We start from the raw sequence: 18,829 nt of genomic DNA, 5'->3' as shown, positions 1-18,829 counted from the left end.
TTTGTACAACATTGTTTTTTCCCCTACCAGTTCAGGTGTACAGCTGGGATTTAAGTGGAAAACTCACAGAATAATAGCCGAATGAGCCAAAAAACCAACAATATATGTGCACGAGCAAGCCCCATCAGCTGAAAGTCAGTCTAAACCTTATTGGATGTTCAGGTAGACAACAGGAGTATCACCTCAGCCTGGACTGTCCCCTTAAAAACGTTCACTGTTTAAAATCTTGCTATATTAACCACAAAACCCCTTAACATCTTTAGTGACTCAAAGCATTAAACTACCCTAATCCTTCTGGAAGGTTAATTCTGCTAGATTTTCTTCCTTGTTAAATCTCTTAATATAAATGGTTATTTCAGCTTAATAAGCACATCACATCAGATCTTCATGTCTGACAGGTTTTGTTTCTGCATAAATGGCCTGAAACAAGCTGGCCAGTAAGTTAGGGGCATTTCTAGCTAATCTGTATTAAAAGTCAGTATTATCTGTGGGAAGACTCTGTATTTCACCCAATAATTTAAAAAAATGGGATCAAAACCTCATTACATAATCAAGACTGAATCACCCACAGACAGGTCTGAGGTGTGGATTAACCATGTTGTACTAGAAAAATAACTTCCCTTTACTCTAAATTACTTAGTAAAATATTATGCTGTTTTAAGTACATTTTTCAATATACTGATGCAATATATTTATGTCAGTAAATTTACATATAGTGTAAATTATGTTATTTTATCACACTATACTACCCACGTCCACCTTTGAACCGCTAAGATCTGACTGTATTTAAGAAAAATTCCATTTGTGATATTAATTAAATGCTAGCACATGAACAACCCATATCACATTGAATGTTTTCAAGGTCAGTGGTCAGAGTTTGGTTCATTTCAAGCTAGTTCTAAACCACTACAGAGCAGGTACTTACTGAGATCCTCTGCGAGCTGGACCCTCTTGCCAGTTAGGAGCTTCACCTTTTTTTCATTGTCCTCAGCAAAATCTTCAAGCACTTCCTTTACATTCTTCTCCAAGCGCCTTACTGCAAAAAAACCCAAAACAACAAACTAATCAAGCAAAAAGTTAGTGGCAACAATTTTGCACCTGTAATGGCTTAAGATTTTGGGAAGGTCTGTGGGAGATGTAGTATGTTACAAGACTAACTGTTGGAGAAAAGACAACCTCTGAACACATAAGCCCCTTGTTTGGGCCGTTAAGACAGGAAAGTCTTTGAGAAAGATGTTTCCATTTCAAAGAATATTTTCTTTCGGAATTAAATTATTATTGGATGACTTTTTTTATCTCCTCCTAAGATACCTGTAGACTGCTTTGCTGTCTATTAAATTCAGCAGTTTCTCCTTTGAGACTGAGCGTCCAACAAATCTTTTATTGTAAGTGTGCTGCCTCCTTCTTAACAGTTACACTTTCACTATCAACATCATTCTCATCAGATGAATCAAGGCCAAGTCAATTAAATGTGAAAGACAGAAAAAGAAATTAACGATGACAGCAGAGTATGGTATTGAAGGATTGATGACACACAGAGGGTGCTGCTGTGTATACAAGGCTAAGATGAATCAAAAGCTCTTTAAAGCAGTATTATATCCATCTTAACAATCGTATCCTTGCCCTTCATACTTAGAGGGAATACCTCCTAATGAAACTCCCTAATTTTCAGCCCAGCAGTTGTCAATGAGGCAGGTGGTTTGAAGAGACAGGACCTAGCTTTCTACATTTAGGGGCAATTTCTTCATCATGGAGTGTAACTTGCATCACATGACAAGGTTCAAACCTTTCATTTCATGAAGCAGGTTGAAAACTATTTTACAGATCAAAGATCGTTATTAGTAGTTGTACCATGGCACTAGCAGATTGCTACATAAATGATGCTTTATGAGGAAGTTGCTCTTGTTAAGCTTGTCTAGATATTAACATGGTACATTTTGCACGGCTTTAACAAAATGCATTACTTAATTTTTTATATCTTTTATATTTTTTTATATTTTTTAACACTTTTAAACTAAAATCTGCAGCCAGACAGACCTGAGAAAAAAGAATATAGTCATTATTTACTGAAATTTTTTCTGCTTGGAAAAAGATATTGATAATTAGCATCACATAAGCTGAAAATATTTTAAACTGGAGAATGTCTTAATTATTTGACATTCTATTTACACTACATCATTTAATGTAAATAGAATGTCAAATTCTATTTACTCTACATCTTTTAATTACCTAACCAGGACACAAAAAAATCAGCCAGCCATGCTAAGCATGAAAGGAAAACATACTTAGACAAACACTAGAAAATTTCTAAATGATTTTTTGTTTCAAACACCTCAACTCACTACAAGCCTTACCTTCAGTGTTAGTAAGCTGCTGTCTCAGTGTATTTGCTGTAATTGCCAGCATTCGTTGTATTCGCCAGAAGAGGACAATATCATTACATTCGAGCTGCAACAAGGGAAGTCATAGTGTCAGACCTCTGATGTCCAGTGAACACCCTACGCTTACAAGAATCTCTCGACACTTTTAGCAGCAACTGATGTATTCATATCCTGATCTTGCATAAAACCCCCACAGAATAACTGCTGTAAGTAACAAGGAAACACACCAAAAACACTTCAAGAACTGTGTTGTCCCTATTTAATACACTGCATCCCCTTTACATCTACTACTTTCAACAGCAAGAGTTGTATCAAGGGATATCATGGAAAAACAATTTGCACACACTACATGCAGGCTGGTGAGTATAAGCCAATGCTCACTGAAACAGCACACTTTTATTTCCATGTGTTTGCTATGAACAACAGCTGAACTCCATATTGTGACTCTCTGTCTGACAAATGCTTCTGAAGACAGTGTTGGGCCACGGCCTATATTTGTTAAAAACAGAAGAGACAGTTTCTACACCTGCAAGGATGGCAGGAAGGAGCACTCACTCCATTAGGACACCTTAAAAAGACCGGAATAGGAGGTTAAGTGTCCACTCTGTGATCTCATTCTCTCTTATCTCTTACAGGCAAAAGTATTTCTGCAGCAGTAAAGATTTCTAGCTCCATGGGGATCATTTTTTCTCATTAAAAAGAAAAACAAAACTCCACAGAAAGTGAGGACCTCTACCTTTCCTGTAATTTCTTTTTTATTTAAAATATAACGGTAAGAAAACTGCTTTCTTTTCTTTGCGCGACTTTATGCGTACTGTCATTTGTTAGAAGCTTGGGTTTACAAAAATGGAAAGTCATTTAAGAGATCTGTTTGTGAGCTCACGGTTGTTTCTGGGTTTTTTTTTGGTGGGTTTTTTTTTGTTGTTTTTCTTTTTTGTTTTGTTTTGGTTTTGTTCCGCCCCCCCTGTTGATCACATGTGGTTCCATGCATCAACTCTAAACATTTATCATACTTATCCCATAAAAACCCCTTACTTAATGTTTTCTGAATTTTTTTGTATCAGTGAGGTAAATAAGTATCAACGGGAAAATGGGAGAAATGGGTACCAACAAGATATCAATAGCTGTACAATACTGCTTTTAACAGTGTATTTTCAATATACATTTATAGTAACAAATGTTTAGGTCATGGCTGATACCTAGTGGTCATTTTATATAACTACCACCAGGATGCCATTTTATCAATTACAAGCCTTATGTAAAACGTAGCAAAGATCACCAGCTATCTCAAGGTAAAGGATATAAAAGAAAGGTTAGGTTAAGGTATTTGTAAAAATTTTTTTTCTCCCCAACTGAGATGGAAATGTTATGACAAAACACCAGTGTGTATCTGTTCTTCAATTTACCTCCGAGTCCTCAAAATGCCTCTGATAATAATAGAAGCCTCTTCGACACAGATTACAGTGGTTCAAAGCAGTCTTCAGGAAATATCTTCTATAAATTTGATGCCATGTGTCTTTAATCTGGGAAAACAGTACTTAAATTTGACTAAATACATATACTCACTGTCATGCATAGTTTAACAATCCTATTTAATTTTAAAATGTAACTCCGAATTCCACTATCACTGTCATGTAATATATGTTTAAATATTTCTCATCAATTTGTCTGCAGCTGGGATGTGATTAATGTTAGTTACATTTGGCAAACATTACAGATGATTGTTAATTTAAAAATCTACTCTTCTATGATTGTAACATATCTTAAAAATATTGTCTGCAGCTAAAATACATTTAACTTATATACTACGGAATAGGAAAAATTGTTCTGCTCTTGGCATGATGCAGTCTTCACATCATCACTGATAAATTAAAACATTCAAAAATGTGTTATCAATTAAACCAGATTAAAGCACAGAAATATTTAATGGATCTTATATAAACAAACTTAGTTTAGACTTATTTATATTCAAGTTCTTCAAAATTAAATATGTATGTAGATATGGCTCTTAAAAAAAACAAACACCATAAAATTAAGAAAATCAGTTGCTTAGCTAGAAAAGAAACTCAATTTGCACTTGGTCTCCTCATGTAGAGGACATAGATGTAATGTAATGTTATATAAACTCTGACGTTTACAAAAAGGTATGATAAGTACTGTATAGGAAAGGGGCAGCAGGTAGTTAAGTAACACTTCTACCTTGATTAAGTACATGTATTAATATTGAAAAGGTAGCCAAAGTTACTGCAGAAAATAGATCACTGCTAAAGGAAATCTACATCTATTACTCACTAATGTTTGAATTACCATTCATTTAAAATCTTACATTTAATCAGATAAAAGGTCTAATTATGGTTAAGAGCCTTACACTGCAATAAGATAAATAATTCTCCAGAACATTTTAAATGTACAATACATTCCCTCAGGGCACTCTAAAAACCCCTGCCTTTTTCCAAATATTTTTACAAAATTTCCCTCTCTTCAATGTGCCTATGAACTTCAAACTGCACATACAATCACACCAAAAGCTTAGGTATACGATAAAAACATATTGTGTATCTTGCTCACAAAGGCCTTGATTCTACTATATAATATTTGAACAGTAATTTTAAAGAAGCCTTGTCATAATGCAGGCAAGAAAGTCTGCTCAGCAGGTTCTGATTTCAGTCTAAACTGACAGATTCCAAAGCGTTGTACTGCATTTGTCTGACAGCCAACAGAAGTGTGTGAATTGCATGCAAGCAGTCATTTAGTAATTAATTTGGAAACATCTGGATTACAATTTCAGTATTTAGATTGAGTCTTTTGTATGCTATCTAGAAAGAACATTCAAATGTTCACAGGGGGCTTCCATATGTTTTGTTAGAGTCCTGCATCTCACCAGACATGGGTCCACTGTTACTCCTCTTGCCTCAAGATTCTTTCTGACAGTTGTCACTTCATCATTTGCCAGATAAGCTGCATGTTCTTCATTGCATTTGATTAATTTCTCAAGTTCATTTTTTGTTTCATTGCGAATATTCTAGGATATGAATGATTAGTTAGAATTAATTATTATAGACAGAGATTATCAGGACCTCTTCAATAAACAGTCTATCTGCTTAAGATGCCAGAACAGAAAATACCTTTGACACTATCAGCTGTTACATTTAAGTGACTCAAAAGGGGATTTGTGCAAAGACATCTCAAACATTATTTTTAAATGGATAATTCACTGTCAATTTTTCATATTTTTTCTTTTCATTATGCACAGAAATGCACAAGAGGAAGAGAAGGGGGGGGAAAATAGGTGCTAGTGTCCTTTCCACTCTATGAACATCCACTAGTGGGGTTCACATTCACATATCACCTGTGACACCGATGAAAACTGTAATTTTTTCCTAACAGCTAGCAAGAACTCTCCATGGATTCAAACCTTTAAGTTGCAGTTCATTAAATTCAAGTAAGATAGGTTGAAATCACCACCTTTCTCCCATACCTGGCTGCACACAGCTGACTGTAAAACTCCTTCCTCTGAAAAAATTACTTTCTACTATATTCTTTTAAACTCTACTTACTTCTTTAAAGTACGATTCAGTCTGAGAAATATCTAGAAAAAGTAACATAAAAAGCCCATCATCTCTGGGCATTGAACAGAAGGTGCTATTTAAATTCAAAAGAAATTTCCAAAAGCTATGAGCAAATGAGAAGAGATGTTATGATGAAAATGGTCAATCAGAAGATAAAGCTGTGACTAGAATGCTAGTGATAATGCTATCACATACTAATTAAATCAAAATGGAGCATGATAGGAAGCTACATGCGACTTCTGCTTAAAATGCACGCTTGGAAAGTATAGAAGGGAATAGCCCGGTTTCCACTCTGTTTTCATCAATTTCTTTCTACTAGAGGAACTTTAATATTCAGGTCAATGGCATAATAGTAAGATGTAATTCAGCTGAACAATGGAAAACAGCTTACAAACCACTATGTACCCGGAACATGAAAAAGTATATGGAATTCTCTGTGATGTAATATTAAACACACTAAATAGTAAAAGTAATTGTAAAGTATTTAAAAGTAATTTTTTTTTGCACTCATCTAAAGAGTGTGAAAAGAGTTGGTATTTTTTTTAAAATTTACTGAGTAACAATCAAAGTTTTCTAAAGGTAGTGAACTACAAATTCTCTCCGCTCCCTTACCTGTTCTTTGGTGCGGCCTATCCAGTATAACCACCTTTTTTTCCAGTCTGGACCCACCATATCTTCAATAACAGATTCAGCTAAAAAAGGAAACATGATGTTAAGTGTCACTCAAAACCTATGTAACCAGCCAAATTTATAGTTCTAAAAATATGTACAAGATCAAGAATGGACATTTTATGCCTAAGAACACAAGATTTCGCATACTGAGTCAAGTCAGATGTCTTTTACTTAAAGGAACAGTTGATGTCTTTTAGTAAAATTTAAAAAAGACTGTCAACTGCTAGATACTTCAAATAAGTATGTAAAAACGATAGCATCCCTTCACTGAGACTGCCCTCTAGGTTCCAAGTCAGGCATTTAAAAATTGTACCGTGTTGGAACTCACATCAAGATTAATCATGCTTGATAACCATGAATAGACCAACTACTTTCTTTGAATTTATCCTATTCTTCTACCTGTGTGCCTGTACCATTTTTTGACTCTACAGATCTCTATTACTTATCTTTCAGTTGCCTCATTGCGAGAGCAAGAGCCCTAGCTTTTGAGGCTGTATTTGCTATCAGTTTCTATCAGTATTGATACCATCTTAAACTGTCACTGCTGTCTCAGTTGTGCTGATAGAAAAGCTTGCACTGCAGTGATGTGAACTAGATCTGGATAATTGGCCCAGATTGAAAAGCACCCAAGAGTGGAATATGTCACACAACTCACTGTCTTTGAGGCGACTTTGGAGCGTCTCTTCCATAAAATGAATGGCTGCATCCCACTGCTGTTTATCAGATATTGACCGATCTTCTAAGGCATTGTGCTGGATCACTCGCTGCAATACAGAACACTGTTTTAGCATAAAAGAAATAATTTATTCAGGGTTTAGTAAAAAAAAGATTTCTGACATTGTCTTCACTTTTTGATGTCTATAAAACCAGCGTTTATTTGCCACACGGTATTTATTCGAGAGATACCTTTTCAAAAATATTTTCTTGTGCCTTTTATTTGACTCTCTTCTATAGTCTGGCATAAATAATGTAAAATATACAGCAAACAATATGAAATCCCTCCAGATCACAGAATCTATAAAGATGGTAATGAAATACTGTTATTTTATGTGGCTATACTTCACAGGACAAATGAGTTGATGCTAAACAATTCTCACAGGGCTGTCCTTGGGCAGCCAGTAGATTATGGATGACTTTCTCCTGAACCAACCAAAACAATTTTATTAGATGTTATTTAGGGGAATCATTAACAAAAGGTAATAATAAATCAACTGAGAAAAACTGAATTAAAACATTATACAGAAGAGGGGAGATGGACACATCTCCCTAATGTTTTATGATTACATTAAAAGAATGCAAAAATATTGAATATGCAACTTCAGTAAAAAGATTTCAACAGCACTTAGTCAACAATGCAAAAAAAAAAAACCCACTACATTGTACCAGGCTATCCTCCGCTCTCTCATTCCATTTGTGTCGTTTTATACTTTCTTCTTTGACAGCTTGTTTCAGTTTATCAAAGATATCATCATGCTCTTTGCCTTTTTGTTCTGTCATGAAACGGGAAAATTCTTCTTGCAAAGTCTCCCATGCCACCTAGAAAGTTCGCAAAAAAATACCTACTGAAACGGCCCATTATACCATGCACCAGCTGATAAAGGAACATTTATGACAATTCTTGCAAGTATGAAAATTTTCATACTTTCTGAAAACGTACAAGCATAACAGTAAGTAACTGACTTTTCCTTTGCTGCGTTATCCATTACTAATAAAGTCAACATAAACCTTGCTTCACTATGTTGTAGCAAGTGGAATTCTGTTAAATTTGCATAGATCTATTAAATATGAATATACCTAGCTTAAAGGGTTTGTTTAACCTTTTAGAAGGAGGGGTTTTTTGGTCTTTAACAGGGAAACTTCACCAGAAGAGCAAAATACAGTGTTCTTGCTGTATATGCTTCTCAACATCAACATCTTGCTAGTCTTTTCTGACATGTATGCTGGTTAGAACAACTGCAGTCAGACCTTCAAACCATCATCTTAATTCTCTAGAGATATGCTTTCATTTCAACAGGCTTTGCACAGACTTTTTTTTTTAATTATATTTTTAAAAAATATCTAACTACTCACCTCTACTGCTTTATTAGGCAGTTGCTTGTCAGTCCACTGCTTCAGTTTGATGTCCACAGTGGTGTTAAATGTCCCCGAGTTCATAGTCTGTGCTGCTGGAAGGTAGATATTTTCAATCACATGAGTAGATACCCTCTCCCATAAAGTTTTCTGAAGAATCTCCTCCCTAAAATAGAAAGTTGTAACACATATGACGACTTCTGATACAAAAGCGTCTAAGAAGTATACATTCTATTTGTTAGAAACACTGAGAAAACAAGACTCAAGAAGACAGGAAATACTCCGTAACACCAGGACACAACTTCAACCAAAATTCACTTGGAACTGAAGACACAAATACACAATGTTTTCAGCAGCAAAGACAGCTTCAGAAGTTGGCCTCTATGACTCTTATGGCTGCCACTGCAGTGCACAACAGTTCCCTGCAGCCTTTAATTATACCAATATAACCATGCAGAGCTGTGTGTGCATATGCATGGCAGGTGGGAGAATGACAAGGGTGCAGACTGTAAAGCATTAAATAATTTGACTAAAAAGTCCACACTTGCAAAAAAGCATGTGGCTTTTGTTTCTATAGTATTCTGATTTGTTTGTTGGAGCACACTGTAGTTTTCCATCTGGGATTTTCACTGATTGTTTCCAGATTTGACAAACAATGAAGCAAGTTGAGAAGTCCAACTTTTTACCAAAATGTATATTGACATTCATTTATAAACATGCCTCACGTCACTATAAAACTAAGCACCACTTTCCTATTTCCTTTTCAAATGGAAACAATCTAACTTTAACCTTTTAAAATGACAATAAACTTACTCAGAAAACTTTGCAGCTGCAGTGAGACAACTCATCTGAGCCAATGTAACACACAGCCAGTACCCACAGAGGCAGTCATGCTGCTTCTGCTCCTGCCAGAATCTCCAGTACAAGTTCTGTGTTTCTTGCAGGTTTATTTTATGCTAGCTCAGCATGCTAAATCAGCTTACCAACAGGGCATATGAATACCAGATTTGGTAGAATGGTGAGAGCTAAGAGCCAAAGAATAAAAACTGCCTTTTTTTGGTGGTACAAGACTTAACAGATTCACTCAAGTGCTTTTCTTCCAAATGGGCTGAAGCTCAGGACACAAGCCTCATCCCTGATAATGCCCCTTCTCCAACTAGGACATTTGTAGAAAAAGACTGAAGAACTTCTCATAAATACCACTGATCCATGCATTTTAACAATAGCATAATTGAAAATTTCTCTTTTGTGTTTAAAAAAACCTTCTTTGAGATTGAAAAATTTTGAAGCTGTCCCTCTGACAAACCAGTATAAGTGGGGATCAAAGCCACTAGTTTTTCTACTTTTGGAACAGATCTTTGTCATATTTAGGATAGTAAAAGTATTTATACAAAACTAAAAGGAACTCAAGCATTCAAAAGATGTTGAAAGAATTCACTATAAATAAAAATTAATATTGCCGCCAGTAAAAAACATTTTCCTTAAAAAGCTTTGTTCAAAATAGGATGATTTGGATAGCGTTCAAACAAAGACTAATTATTGATCATTCTGAATCACCCTTAAAAGAACTGGGGATGTGGCAAATTAATTTCACTTAAGGGTAAGTTGGAAACCATCTGTTACGGATTTTAACACTTACAAATGCACTGTAGAGGGGCAGACCTCTGATCGAGAACAAATGCAGTCTCATTCCTTCTTTACTGACATGTTAATGAAAAGACACTTTTTCTTTGCTTAATTCAGTCAAACTTAATTGGAAGGAATGGAAATTTTACCAGGATAGAACATTTGCATTCATCAAATGCACTGCTGTTTTTAGGTTGCATATAATGGCTAACAGAAGCATTTTTTCATGACTTAGGTTTCCAGTTCTATTTCATAGCTCACCAAGTGTTATAAAACTAGAATCACCACTACATTTTAACTTTCAAAAGAAACGCACAGAAACATTCATGTTATGCACCCATCCAATCCACAACATAAAATGAAGCAGACTAGACATGGGTCAGGGTACTTTAGCATCTATTACACGGCAAACAGCAGCAAACACCAAAATAGTAAACCTGCATTACATTTGGACTAGAACATAACTTCAGACTAATACACTGCCTACAACACTCTCTCTGAACACATCCACATGCCCAGAATTATTCTAATGTCATTAAGAGTCAGACATTTTATCTTCGTTTTTAATCTATGACCAAGTAACAGTTCAATTCAGGTCACTAAAGGCAAAGGCATTAAAGAAATCTTTTTTCGTGGTTTTCAGTTGTGGTACAGGCTGTCAAAGTAATCCTTTACATTGGCTATTCTTCTCTCAGACTGCATCTACAGTGGCTTTACTATGCAGTGATGCTACACTGTTAAAACCTTAGGTTAAGCCCTCTTTCTCACACCTGTGGGTGTGTAGAAGTATGGCAGCAGTATGGTCCTACTTGGTTGAAGCTACCAAGGAGATGCACATGTAGGATGAATTCTCAATCATCCAGATCAGCTTCCCGCCCCCGCCCCTCCCCGGAATTACGTAATCTTTAAACTTCCAAATCTCCGATTCACAGGTACACAAAATTTTTTTCCCAAGGTCATATATATTATTTTGACATGCACAATGATAATCCCCAAACATCAAGTTAAGAGGAATTACTGATTCACACTTTAAATGAGCATCCGAAAACATCTTTATTATTACTGTTCCTTTTCATTTTTGAGGAGTATCTATTGTTCATCATACTATATAAAACCAGAACAAAGCACAAACTGACATCATATAATTTTTGTCAAGGGATTATACAATTATTTGCTGATTCAGAATAATAAACAAACATAGACTACTTCCACGGGGTCAAAGGACATAATACTACTTTGTTCTAAGCAAAACAGTTCCTTATTTATATTTGAGAATTTCATTTACTAGAACTCTTTATACTTTAAAGGTAAACTTCTGCTAGTTAATGGACAAACATACAAATTAAAAAAAAAAAAAAGAAGAAAATTACTGTACCAGTGCTTTGGTGTGACCTGAGTCAAACTTATGACTTCATCAAGAATCTCATTCTTTGCTTTTTCAAACAGTTCATTCTATGCAGAAGGAAAAATATGAAATAATAAGATTTTAAGTATAGTTTGGTCATGTTTCCATACAAAGAGTAAAAAAAGCAAAACCTTTCTCTTACTGCCTTTATGGCTAAAATGATACCTTCTGGTCATGTTCTGGAAAATGTATGTGCTTGTCATAAGCTACCCTGGTTTACCATACATCTTCCCACCCATCTCTTGCACGCCTCTGGCCAGGCATGGCATTTGAATATTCAGGATCTCTATAAAAGAATTAGAGAATGGGATCATCATTGTTTTGTTACTCTCTCTGTCTGAAAGACCAGTTCTGTCATGACCACAAAGAAACACTGACCTATTCCTGTGGGCAAGTTAGGTCAGTTAACTGTATACTAGAAGAGAGGAGGACTTGTTAAGCGTTGAAGTATCATAATTTTGGAGCACACTATTTCATAAAACAGAGAGCTCAGTACTTCCTTCCCCTAGAATAATTTACACTGTCCTCACATTTTAAAGTGCCAGAACTTTATGTTGACTTTAAGAAATCTTTACAAATGAGATTAAATGGCATAAATTTTAATCCATAATCTTCAATGCTTTGTAGCACATAAATTAAAGCAGTAGTATAATTTACCCTGTCAAGCTCTCGCAACCGGGGGTAATTGTTCTTCCATTCGGTCTCAAGATTGAAACGTGTGGCTGTAAAAATCAGAAACAAGGCCTTAATTTTTTTGAATTGTCTATATGCACTTCATGACCAAGTTTAGCAGCTCCTAAAATTGTCACAAATCTTGCTTATGACAAACCCTCCAAGAAATTTAAGGGCCTCTGCAAATGAGCAACGTTTTTTTCTGTCTATGCTTTAGATATTATGTCTGCGAGTTGCAGGATTCATGCATTGAAAAAATGTAGTGGAAAGAGCCACTCAACCTCCAGCTCTGTACAAGTCAGTCCTGCCCTGGCTGATCAGATAGTATCTTCATATATGAAAGAGCCATTTTAAACAACATCTGAATCCAATGGAAGAACTGGGTTTTGCCCATAAAAACCCCTGAATTTCTTTCTTCACACTTATTTACTCCTTTGGCTTTTAGAGCAAATGGGTCCTTCATACCATGAATTATTTTTCATGTGTTTTTTGTAAAGATTAACTGGGGCAATTACCCATTCATGAGAAATGGTGATCACATAAAACTTATATAACAATTGCCCAAGCATGCTGGCAAAGCAGTACTACATATATGTGGAAGAACTAACTGTTTAACAGCAAGTTGCTATTTCACTTGGTTTTTGAAAAGACATTTACCTTTAAAAGCATCTGCTTGTTGCTCCACAGACTCTCTCACCATTTTCCAAAAGCAATCTGACACAGCAAGACTTAAGTTCTTTGTTGTTACCTGGTGTGCCTTCAGCATACATGTCCTATAAGGAAAGACAGCTAGAGGAAATTCTTTTATGCATACCCATGCTTCCTAGCCCCCTTTTTCTCCTCACAAGAACAAAGTTTTGCTTTTTATAGCAGAGCATAACACATGTACCTAACCCAAATTCCAGTCTCTTCCTCCAAAGTATTCAATGCAGATAATCACCAAAGCAAGGCGGGGGGAGAACCCACCCCAAACAGATTTTTATGCTAGAGGTTGCAGAGCAGGTACTGCAGTCCCAAAGACTATGCAGCTTTCTTTCCTGAGAAATACAAGCCTGTGAAATCACAGCTCTGCTCAATGAACTTCCAGCAGAACACACAAGCCATTTGTTTGAATACAACACTGTTGTCACACAGAGACAACTGATATTCAGAGGCACTACAACTCATATTTGGGCTGGATTCACTCCTCCCAGGTGTATAAAGTGCCTTGACATAGGCTGGGAACTTAGCTCTTCTAGGGCCTATGGAGAGATACAGAAATATCTGCAGAGAGGCTCAGAACTGCAGTGGAATCAACTGCTGCCTGAATATGCCTGTCTCCAGTGTCTTACAGCAAGCATTAGGAAACCAGGCTAACTTGGTCAGCTCAACAAGATTCTTAAATTTAAGCAGATTAAGTCTCAAATAATGGTTCCACACTGCAATCTTTTGTTCAGTTCAACAAGAAAAACTGATGCTAGCATTTACCGACACAGGCTCATTTTATGAAAAGGAATAAACAGCAACGTACTTTAATAGCTTTGAATTTTGAAAAAATTCCTCTTCATATTCTTTAATAGATTCAATGCTTTCACTGCTGTTTCCTGGAGAAAGAAGAGAGTGCTGCAACGGTTCCATTTAGACAGTTTTCTCTGCTATCAAGGAGAAAATAAGCAGAGCAAGAGCTCTTTTTACCTTTTCCAGTAACAACTGCAAAATAACCCAAAGCTTTCATCGGGAAGAGTTTCCCTTCAATTATTTGCTGGATCTATGAAAATAAAGGATTAAAAAAACATGGTTAACTTTGCACAGCAACATTCTTTCCTTCAGCGCAGTTTTAAAGCCAGATCTAGTTGTATCTATGCATAGACTACTATAAGCAGCAGTTTGTCATGGGACTATGAGTTCTACTGATATTTAAAAGAAAAAAGAAATATAAAGGCATAAAATAAGGCATAACATAGCAAAACACAAAATAAAGTGAAAAAGCCTATCCCAGAATATCCTAAAGCCTTCTTCAGAAATGGAATTTGCTCAAGTCCCCTGCATGAAAGGAATCAGTATTATAGCAAGCTGTAGCCAAGCTGTTTCTGAAGTCATGTAGCTGATCACTTGAAGCAAAGCCTGAGAGAGATTGTAACAACCACCACTGCAAAAAGTCATACTGAATAGAGAAATAAGCACTCAAAAAATCTAAAACAGGCAGGTGAGGTCCAATATTTCTGACAGCATCTCAAGTATTTTTCCTTGTGACTTTTGTCATCACAATATGAGAAAAATAGTTTCAACTCACTCTGCTTGGGCTAGTTACATTTTTCTCAGCAAGATCAACTTTAGTCAACACAAAAATTGTCCTTTTTCCTTGGGGATCCATTTGGCTGACTAGGTCTGTGACAATACTGCGTTCTGCATCCACCGACCCATCTAAAGTAAACAAAACCAAAGTTATACTTTAGGGACAATGCAATTTAACATGTAGTACTGAAGATATAGTAGGCACCAAATAAGTTTCATGTTGCAAATTAAAAAAATAGTAAAATTACACATATAGTCAATTTTTGGGTACACACAGTGAAAATTTACTTTGTTCCCAGTATCATAAAAAAATCAGTTTGTTCTAGCTGTGTAAGTTTTGAAGAACTACCTGCTTGCTCAAAATATTGAACTCTATTATTGTCTGTTGCCTCCAAAAACACTTTTGAAGAAATCTTGAATTTTATTTTAATGATAAAAAACTCTTATCAAAAGGTTGCTGTTTGTCATGGATACCAAAGGTGCCTTAATTTATAAGCAGACATTCCGCAGCATGCTGTTTTGCACATTATAGAAATCACCACAAATGAAAAAAAAAAAATGTAATCGGGAGAGTCCCCAGAGTCACATAAGAATCAGAATTAAAAAAAATGAGAAAATCCTGCCAGGTGGATAACAATCTAGACTCTTATTACCTTGAATACATAGGATGATAGCATTAGGATTCTGCATATAGGCCTTGCTGATGCTAAATATAGTTTCCTTCGTATCTGGAGCCATGCCTGATGTCACAGTCTTCAATACGTAGACGAGATATATATTAAAAGGAAAAAAGAAAACAGAAAGATGTAAGAAAGAAGAACAACAGCTAATGTTCTCGCCAGTAACCCTACTTCACTTACATGTCTTAAAGATTTTTTTTTTTTTAAATTATTTATTTATTGCATACTTACACTAATGACTCCAGGTAAATCAACCAATACCATTCTCTGCAAACCAGGACCTTTCACACTTAAGGAGATTGTCTGTGAAGTAAAATTGAAATTAAAGGTTTATGCACACCACTACTTTGTATGTGATTACATACATAAACACACATATGTATAAAATTAGATAAACATGTATCTACACACACATATGCTTTAAACCAGCAACAGCCTGCAATTTTAAATAGGAAGTCCAGTTTTATGTGCATGTAATTGTGATATAAAACTGATTTTAACAGTCCAAATATACTTTGTATAGTGCAAAATATTAAGTTACACAAACTGGATTCACCACAATCTCCTATTTAAAGGATACTTACAGAAGTTATACATGTACAGATATTTGCCCCTAAATATTTGACAAGTCTTACCTCAGTGCTAACAGTGCACCCTTCCTTCACGCTATTTCTCATTCTGATTTCTATTTCATTTCTCAAAGCTGCAAGCTGTTTTGAGAAAAGCAAAATATCAAACTCCTTATAATCATGGTAGAAGAAAAATCACCAACATAAGTAAAGAAGTTTACATATGGATTAACATCTCTATAAATACTAACTGTCTCAAATGCATGTTCAATAACTAAGTCTGGTAAATGGGAGTGCTAAATGACAGATTACCTGCAGACCCCAGCATACGCCAAAAAAATGTCTGGGCACAAGAGCTCCTCCTACATTTTACTCACTTCAGGGCTAGCCAAAAACCATAATAAGAGATAACTGAATAACTAATATAATGGCTTACCCCACTAAATGTATTTCACTCTAATTAAACAGGGGCTAATAGCCCACAAAGACACAAAATTTTCCAGAGAATTAATAAAAGTTACATTAACTTCCAGTCATTTCTTTATACTTACATCCTCCTCCTTGGTCAGATCAAACTCCCGAGAGCTGTCTTTGAATAAAGCCACATGGTGGGGACCTTCACTAAGAGTCACCTAAATGGTAAAGAGTATGGTAAATGCAACATGAGAAACATGAGAAGTACATAGTATATGTATACTTCCCATCACAGACATACAATTATATGTAAGGCTTATTTAGCACAGGACTACTTATAGCAGGAACTGCTACTACTCTGACAGTATATATGGATCATACGTAGGCCTGCAGAAGTTTTGTCATTGACTGCAACAACTCACTTGCTTAGATACCATTTTATAAACGAATGTCCACATATACTTCAATTAATGGCATAACCAGAGGGAGAACAATATAGCAAATGCTGATTCAGGGATCACGATGTTTCTTACCTTAACAGGGGAACGTGTCATCATCTCCCCAGACCCTCGAGGGAATATGCGGGCTTGGGCGATCATTTCTAACACACTGGTTTTTCCTGCACTTTGATCTCCAACCACCACCACCTTAAGTGAAAGTTTAAACAGCCATTGGCTTTTAGCAAGACATTTTAGAAGCCTAGACAAAAGCTAACGAGACGTTAAGCTGCATCAACGCTGGCTCTATTACGTTCGACAATAAATCCATTGGTTTAAATATGGAATCCTTGAATAAATGCCAACTTTCAGTTATGCAAAAAAATTAACTTGTGCTTAAGACAGCATAGTTCACAAAGCACCCTAAGGGCCTAACCTGCCAGGCCACCTAATGAAGAGAGGAAGGGCTTGCTGTTCTCGTGGCAGGCAGTTCCCTCCTTGTGCAAAATCCTTTCAGCAGGCAAAACACTGAAGACTACTCATCTGGTAGATGAAGGCTGAATTCTGATGTAGTTGCTGTCACTTCCCCATCTTACTGGCTTCCTATAGAAGCTACCAGGGCTACACGTGGTTGTGCAAGCAGGAAGCATTCCTGGTTCTCCCCTACACCAGCAATCAGCCTATCCAAACCCCTTCTCATGCTCCCTGCTCCGACAGCAGCACTACTGTAGGGAGTTGGCTGGGGCACCTTACCTTCTCAGCTCCGCTGGTACACACCAGGAGACAATAGTTGTTTTAACACTGCTGAGAAGGCTGGGCTGCCCTCACTGAAACCATTTAAAATGAAAGGCTGAGCACAGCAGCAGTGTCTGGATCTAGACAGGGTCAAGACAGACTTAACATAGTTACACTGGTTATTCTCAAAATTCTCTTGTTGCATTTAAAATGAAGAACATGCCTTAAGCAAAAACCCTGGAGTTACAAGCAAATAGCCTAGCACTAGCTCTGAATTATTCTGGAATGTAATTAAATGTTCTATTCAATTATAAGACTGTTATAAGGTGTTTCAGTAAAAATTCTTGAATTCTTTATCTACTTACTCGAGGTAGGTGATCTTGAGTGTTGTAACTGGCATCATAATCAGATAGGATGTCGAGTACTTCAGAATACATATCAATCAAGGATTTCTAACAAAAAAAAAAAGGAGAAAACAGCCAATGAACAGAACAAAGACTGTATTCCAGACTACTTCCTCTGTATATTACAGAATTACTCATCTGTAAAAATGTGTTTATTCTCTCCTGATGAAAAACCTGGTGAAACCTAAACTGACTATACTGCAGCACAGATCTGTTTTATGAAGTACAATAGCAAGTAAAGTCACCCCTTGCCTCTGTGGATGAAAATACTACAGCTGCAGATGCACCTTGCTGAAAGAGCAAAATGAGAGCTCTTACATACAGCTTAAGAGAACAACAGCATTCAGACTTCACAATTTTGAAGTTAAGAAGCTGAATTAAATTTCTTCCACTAAACATCTAGACTTACATTTTCAGCTTAATGAAAAGTAAGCATTGACAAAGGTATAAGGCTATCAACCTCATTCTGTAAAAATAAGAACTCCTTATCTTCCAATTCCCAGAGGAAAGAGGAAAATCCATAACTGGTCAGCACGTGACGCAGAGAGAGGCAGAAAACCTCTGTTCTTAGAACACTCAGGATGGTGGCAGACGAAAGCAAAAGCATGTTTAGTTCAGTCTCCGTGGATTTATACCAGGCTGTTAAAAGATGTTTTCTGGCCCCGTAACTATATTCCTACCAAACTCAGCAAGACCCATGACAAAGCACAGACCATGACAAAGTATCAAACTGTGTGTGTAAGAAGTGCTGGAAGCATATTTATTAGCAAATACAGTGAAGCTACATCAAAAAACCCAACCCACATTTTCCACTTACTTAGCTAAGTTATTTAGACCTACTAACACCTTTGGGCTCTTCAACTGAAGGCATTTTCAAAAGTTATATAGTTAAAGAGAGATGTAAAAAAGCCTTAACATGTC

General features: G+C 36.2%; 1 protein-coding gene across 1 annotated transcript in view; it reads right to left on the bottom strand.

Annotated features, from left to right (window-relative positions):
* OPA1 (optic atrophy 1 (autosomal dominant)) overlaps positions 1-18,829 on the bottom strand; it is a 53,469-nt gene that overhangs the window by 17,912 nt on the left and 16,728 nt on the right. Inside the window, exons 8-27 of the mRNA XM_010288565.1 lie at positions 17,870-17,956; positions 16,866-16,979; positions 16,470-16,550; positions 15,985-16,059; positions 15,581-15,652; positions 15,323-15,422; positions 14,668-14,798; positions 14,070-14,142; positions 13,906-13,978; positions 13,053-13,168; positions 12,381-12,445; positions 11,694-11,770; positions 8,693-8,858; positions 8,006-8,158; positions 7,278-7,386; positions 6,563-6,642; positions 5,263-5,403; positions 3,788-3,904; positions 2,355-2,448; positions 926-1,036 (exon numbers count right to left, since the gene is read on the bottom strand). Coding sequence (XP_010286867.1) covers positions 926-1,036; positions 2,355-2,448; positions 3,788-3,904; positions 5,263-5,403; positions 6,563-6,642; positions 7,278-7,386; positions 8,006-8,158; positions 8,693-8,858; positions 11,694-11,770; positions 12,381-12,445; positions 13,053-13,168; positions 13,906-13,978; positions 14,070-14,142; positions 14,668-14,798; positions 15,323-15,422; positions 15,581-15,652; positions 15,985-16,059; positions 16,470-16,550; positions 16,866-16,979; positions 17,870-17,956 — 2,035 coding nt within the window. The remainder of the gene's footprint in view (positions 1-925; positions 1,037-2,354; positions 2,449-3,787; positions 3,905-5,262; positions 5,404-6,562; positions 6,643-7,277; positions 7,387-8,005; positions 8,159-8,692; positions 8,859-11,693; positions 11,771-12,380; positions 12,446-13,052; positions 13,169-13,905; positions 13,979-14,069; positions 14,143-14,667; positions 14,799-15,322; positions 15,423-15,580; positions 15,653-15,984; positions 16,060-16,469; positions 16,551-16,865; positions 16,980-17,869; positions 17,957-18,829) is intronic.

Source organism: Phaethon lepturus, unplaced genomic scaffold, assembly GCF_000687285.1.
Source record: "Phaethon lepturus isolate BGI_N335 unplaced genomic scaffold, ASM68728v1 scaffold11126, whole genome shotgun sequence".
Classification (NCBI taxonomy): domain Eukaryota; kingdom Metazoa; phylum Chordata; class Aves; order Phaethontiformes; family Phaethontidae; genus Phaethon; species Phaethon lepturus.
The sequence above is the reverse complement of the archived record's forward strand: the minus strand, read 5'-3'. Positions and strand labels throughout refer to the sequence as shown.